General features: G+C 56.4%; 1 protein-coding gene across 4 annotated transcripts; it reads left to right on the top strand.

The window, feature by feature from the left end:
• Positions 1 to 2310: 2310 nt before the first annotated feature.
• LOC125514083 (dof zinc finger protein 2) lies at positions 2311 to 5030 on the top strand. Of its 4 annotated transcripts, none has more exons than XM_048679333.2 (2): positions 2311 to 2664; positions 3591 to 5030. In XM_048679333.2, the coding sequence occupies exons 1-2, from the start codon at positions 2641 to 2643 to the stop codon at positions 4746 to 4748; spliced, it is 1182 nt and encodes a 393-aa protein (XP_048535290.1). In that variant the 5' UTR covers positions 2311 to 2640; the 3' UTR covers positions 4749 to 5030. The 4 variants fall into 4 exon arrangements, with proteins under 4 accessions (XP_048535290.1, XP_048535291.1, XP_048535292.1 ...); XM_048679334.2 differs by lacking the exon at positions 2311 to 2664 and adding an exon at positions 2672 to 3279; XM_048679335.2 differs by lacking the exon at positions 2311 to 2664 and adding an exon at positions 3286 to 3303.
• Positions 5031 to 5673: the final 643 nt, after the last annotated feature.

Genomic DNA, 5673 nt, shown 5'->3' with positions numbered 1-5673 from the left:
GCCGGTGGTATATGATGATGCGTGACAGGTGGTTTGTTCAGTGATCCTCCGTGACGCCAACCTTGCCTAGTTTCCTTTGTAGTTCATCGTTCGTGTTAGAGCTGCGTTGTCTAGGTTGGATTGTATGGAGCATTGTGCTGTAGCTATTAGGGTTGTTGTTTTTTCTTTTTCTTTTAATCTTCGGATCTTTTGGTCCTAGGACCTTCATCACCTTGTTGTTTTCCATTGCTTCCTGCTATTATCAATGAATGCCAGCGATGCTGGATCTTTCAAAAAAAACTATGAAGAGCCCAAGCCACCGGCTTGTAAGAGCAACTCCAACAGGCCGACCCAAACGGATGGCGATTTTGTCCGCTTTTTGTCCATTTGGGTCGGCCCGGCGGACACAAACGTCCGGAGCTGTGTTTGGGTCGGCACGAGCGTCCAATGCTGGTCCGCCCCATTTTGTTGACGTGCCAAAAAAAATTTAGAAGCATTTTAAAAATATACATATGCATTTAATTAAACATAAAAGCCGGCAATGAAGGCCGGCGAAAGTCCACATTACATTAATTAACATAAAAAACTAAAAACTAGACGACGCGCTGCCCTAGGCGTCCTCGTCGGCGGCGGCGTCTGCGTCGGGGCTGATGAGGTCGATCAGCGTCGGCGTAGCACTGGCCCAGGGGAACGCTGTGTTCCAGAGGGCGGCGATGTCGGGCTGCGCCGCCGCTGCCTGCGCCTGGCGCGCCTCCTCTTCGGCCTCGCGCTCGAGCATCTGCAGGCGCTCGCCCTCCTGGCGCTTCTCGGCGAGCCGAACGCGGCGCCAGTGGTCGAGGTAGGCCGCCTCCTGCTTCTCCGTCGCCCCGAGCCAGATCGGTGGAGCGCTGACCCACTCACGCATTACTCCGGTCCAGGAGTAACGCTCGAGGGGGCCGGCTCCTCCGGCTCGGCTTTGGGCGGGGACGGCGGGGTCACCGGCGGCACGACGCTGTCGCCCGCCGCGGAGAGGGCCATGGCCTCCGCCATGGCAGCCTGAAAAGCCGCCTCATCCGCCTCCCTCCACCGCTCCTCCTCCTCGCTCTCCTTAATTGCCGCCTGATAGGCAGCCTCGGCCTCCTGGTTTTCGTCGCGGACGACGAGCGGGGGCGGGGGCAGGCTGCGGTCGACGCCGCGGACGCCGCGTCGCCTCGCCTGCTCGTCCTCGAAGGCGAACCACCGAGCCCAGTTGGGCGAGTCGACGGCGTAGTGCGGCTCGTCGCGCTGCTCCGGCTTCAGCAACGCCCGCCGGCGCCGCACCTCCTCCGCATGGGCCCTTGCCGTCCGCGACGCCAGCGGCACTAGGATCCTCTCCGGATCCAAATGCCAGTCATGCGACAGCGTCGCGTCGGGGTACGACAGAGGCACACGGTGCTGCCAGCGCTACTCGGCCCGGTGCACCGGCACACTGATGCGCTGCCTCTGCCGGGGAGCGCGCGACGGCGCGGGGAGGGCGGGGAGGGAGGGGGAATGGCGGCGGGGGCCTTGCCCTTTCCGCTGCTGCCGATGCCGGAGAAGAAGCCCATGCTGGCGGTGGCTAGGGTTGTCGCCGACGTGGGGGCATGGGTGGCCAGATGGGGACGGGGCAAGTGGCAGTGGATGAGGACGGCCCCGCCGCACGCCTGGCTTAAAAAAGGACGACCGCCGTCGCTGATGCGTGGGTCCAAAATGAGCGGTCGTCATAAATAATGTTGACCGTGATAGTTGGACAGCCGCCAGGTGGGGACGCGACGGACGGCGAGGAGGCGCGCGGCGTGTCCGCGCCGACGCATTTCAGGCGCAATTTTAACCCGGAAATGAATCGGCGCGAACACGAGACGGACACAATTTAAATTTGGGTCGGCGTGTTAGGCCTTCAATTTTGTCCGCGTCGATCCAAACAGAAGCGAACAGATGGAATGGATCGTCCCATTAAAGTTGCTCTAACTTTTACGAACACTGCACTTAAAATTTGTTAATATTTGCTACGCATTCGAAATGAAGGAGGTGAAGTCCAAGCCGGTCAGTCCAGTACCTACGCTGCTCACACCCACTGCTAAACACTAGAAACACACTGGTTAGTTGCCCGCACGTGGCAGGGCGTCCCACGCACGTGCGTGGCCCCAAGGACCATAACGCCGATCAGAGCCGCGCCCCTGGCCCTGCCCCCTGCCCTTGGGTTGACTAGTTTCTCACCGACTCGTCCGAAGTCCTCTGCGAACGGCACCAAAACTCGCAACAACACAAAACACACTTGGAAGCCTACACGCGGACAAACTTCCGCGACCAACGAAGGGCAGCAGCGGCGCTCATCAGCGTCATTCAGAAGGCAAAAAAACATGCTAGCCGCGCAGCAATTTCCCTCCCTCTTCCTCCTCCTCCTCCCTTGCTCTTCTCTAGTCCGGAGACATAAAAAATACAACTACAGAGAAAAAGAATCCCACTATCTCATGACATATGGAGGAGAGAGAAGGGCGAGCAATCCCACTACGGTCATCCACAAGACATTCCTTCCTCTCTCTCTTCCGTGTGCTCCAGACGACATCTAGCTGCTCCTCCTCCCCTCGCCCCGCTCCTCGCTCTCTCCTCCTGATCGGCGAGGATTTTTGTTGAGCAGGAGCAGCAATTGGGATCGATCCCTGGATGGATGCGGCCCAGTGGCACCAGGTAAGCTGATACAGACGAGCACCTCAAATTCAGGTTACTACAACATCGGTACGCATCTAGGGCCATGCGATGCATGCAAGATCTCCCGCCTCGGGCTGGCCGGATGGCTTCTGTTCTTGTGGATCTTGCTGCTGTGTTCTTGCCTTCTTGGTCGACTATCTTTTTACCGTGCCCTTGATCTTCACGCTCGCTTTCCCTGATGGGATATGACGATCTTGGGCGCCTTTTCTCTTCTTGGGAACCGCCATGGCCAACCTTTTGTTTCTGGCGCAGATCTATGCATGTATGGCCATCTATGTCTCTCTTCTCCCCCCTTCTCTTCTGTCCGCGTGTTGTCTTCTCCGTTGGCGTCGAGCTCAGGGCTCGGAGCTCGGGGCCTTTAATTCTCCCCTGCCTCCGCTTTTAATCCTCGAAAGGCGCATACACGGGCACGCACCGCTTTTCTTTGCCTTTCTTTCTTATCCTTTCCTCTCATTCTTTTCATCTTTTCATCTCTCTTTTCCCCTAGCTTTCTTTCCCCTTCTCTTTCCTCCGGCGCCTTGCATCAAAAGAGCAGCCATGTCTTGGATGATGTAGCAGCAGCAGTACTGCCACAAGCGCAACCCTACAAACAAAGTTGAGTTTTGTGTGGTGGTGGTGGTGTGTTTCTCTCTCATCTTTTCGTCTCCTTTTTCCCCAAACCTTTTTCATTCTCCTTTTCCCCTCCCTTTAATCTCACTTTGTATCCATTTGCTTGGTTCTTTGTTGCACCATAACCATAAGAATCATCCTCACACCTCAGGCTCTCATAGTCATGTCATACCCCCATCCATTTTCCCATATACAGCATGTTCTTGGCTTATTACTAGTAGTTCTTACTTGCCCTAACATCTGGGGTTTGCCTTTGTGATATCTACTAATGAGGTGCAATATGTGTTCGTCAACAGGGGCTAGGGCTCGTGAAGCCCATGGAGGAGATGATCATGGCTGGAAACCCAAATCCTAATCCTAATTCTAATGGGAACCCGAACCCACAGCCGGCGCCGCCGTCTGGCGCAGAAGCCCAGAGGGCTCCCGTTCCTGGCCCGCCGGCAGCAGGAGCTGGCGCGGCGGCCGGGACGGGCTCCACCGAGCGGAAGGCGGCGCGGCCGCAGAAGGAGAAGGCCATCAACTGCCCGAGGTGCAACTCCACCAACACCAAGTTCTGCTACTACAACAACTACAGCCTCCAGCAGCCGCGCTACTTCTGCAAGACGTGCCGCCGCTACTGGACCGAGGGCGGCTCGCTCCGGAACGTGCCCGTCGGCGGCGGCTCACGGAAGAACAAGAGATCATCGTCCTCGGTGGTGTCGTCCGCGGCGGGCGCCGTCTCCACCTCGGCGGCGGCGTCCGGGACGGTCCCCGTCGGCGGGATGGCGGCCAAGAACCCGAAGCTGATGCACGAGGGCGCGCACGACCTCAACCTGGCGTTCCCGCACCACCACGGCCGCGTCTTGCACCCGTCCGAGTTCGCGGCGTTCCCTAGCCTGGAGAGCAGCAGCGTCTGCAACCCGGGAGGCGCCATGGCGGCCAACGGCGCGGGTGGCGGGAGGGGCATGGGCGCGTTTTCGGCGATGGAGCTGCTGAGGAGCACCGGCTGCTACGTACCGATGCCGCAGGTGCAGCTCGGGATGCCGCCGGAGTACGCGGCCGCGGGGTTCGCGCTTGGCGAGTTCCGCATGCCGCTGCAGCATCAGCAGCACCATCAACAGCAGCAGCAGCAGCAGCAACACCACCAGCAACAGCAGCAGCAGGTTCAGAACATGCTGGGGTTCTCGCTGGACACGGGAGGAGGTGGCGACGCCGGGGGATACGGCGCTGGGTTGCAGGGGGCGCAGGAGAGCGCAACGGGAAGGATGCTGTTCCCGTTCGAGGACTTGAAGCCGGGTGCGAACCCAAGTGGAGGAGGTGCAAGTGGCGGTGATCAGTTTGAGCACAGCAAAGACCAAGGCGGCGGCGGCGGTGGCCATGAGACCCTGGGGTTCTGGAATAACAGCATGATCGGGAATGGCAGCAGCAATGACGCCGGCGGTGGCGGTGGCGGCGGCGGCGGTGGTTCGTGGTAGGATGGCAACAGCTAGCCCAGCCGCCGTACATGCATGCATGGCTCATGCACACGCGGTTGTCAGCATGTGGAGATGATAGGGATAGAGACAAGGGAGTTAATAAGCGGTGGTGGTGATTAGTGTTACATATGGCGTTTGATCATTGCGTTTGGTTTTTCTACTGTTCTTGGCCTTCCTTCTTCTTAATTTCTTGGTGTTTGTTCATGTGTGTGGTGATCAGACTTGGGGGGCTAACACAGCTGAGTACACAGATTAAGTAACTATTTATCTTCTCCAATTGAATTTCTCGTTTCCAAGGGTGTTCCTTGTGTGAATTTCATATGAAGTTGTTCATGTAGAATCTGCACGGATGCACCTTCTTTTTTGTACATCGTTCGGGTTGAATACAAGTAGACTGGCATTGGCCAGACTCTTGTTTTGTCTTCGGATTTTGCATGCATGCATCGGACCATGCAGTATGTGGGTGAATGGATGTTGCAAAGGTTCATTCAATGCATGGAAGATTGGCATCATCACTCGTCAGTCAGTCAACACTCAACGCATTGCTCTACAGTCGGTTTGACACACTGTGCAGGCTGCAGAGTCCGTGCAAGAGATAATGAGATATACTAGATCGGTTTGCTGTGCTGACCTAGTAGCAGGCGTGTTTTCTTGATTTGTTCATTCACATCGTGATTCCTGATTAATCCAGGGCTTAGAACAACTTGTAATGTGTATTTTATTGTTGTTTATATTATACAAAATACATTAAAATATAGACATATTTCCCTCATCATTCGCAATATGTATTTTTTTTCCTGCATACCTGTCAACACATATCTACCCCCTTCTTGTGTGCTCTTTGCTTGTAGCAGGCAGGCTACCTCTGAGATGTCGTATCTCGCCATCATCCCAAAGCCAAGAATCTTCCAGCCATGAAAAGCAC

Source organism: Triticum urartu, chromosome 6A (genome assembly GCF_056163025.1).
Source record: "Triticum urartu cultivar PI428250 chromosome 6A, HENAU_Tu73, whole genome shotgun sequence".
Taxonomy (NCBI): domain Eukaryota; kingdom Viridiplantae; phylum Streptophyta; class Magnoliopsida; order Poales; family Poaceae; genus Triticum; species Triticum urartu.
Note: the sequence above shows the minus strand (reverse complement) of the source record. Positions and strands in the feature narration are given on the sequence as shown.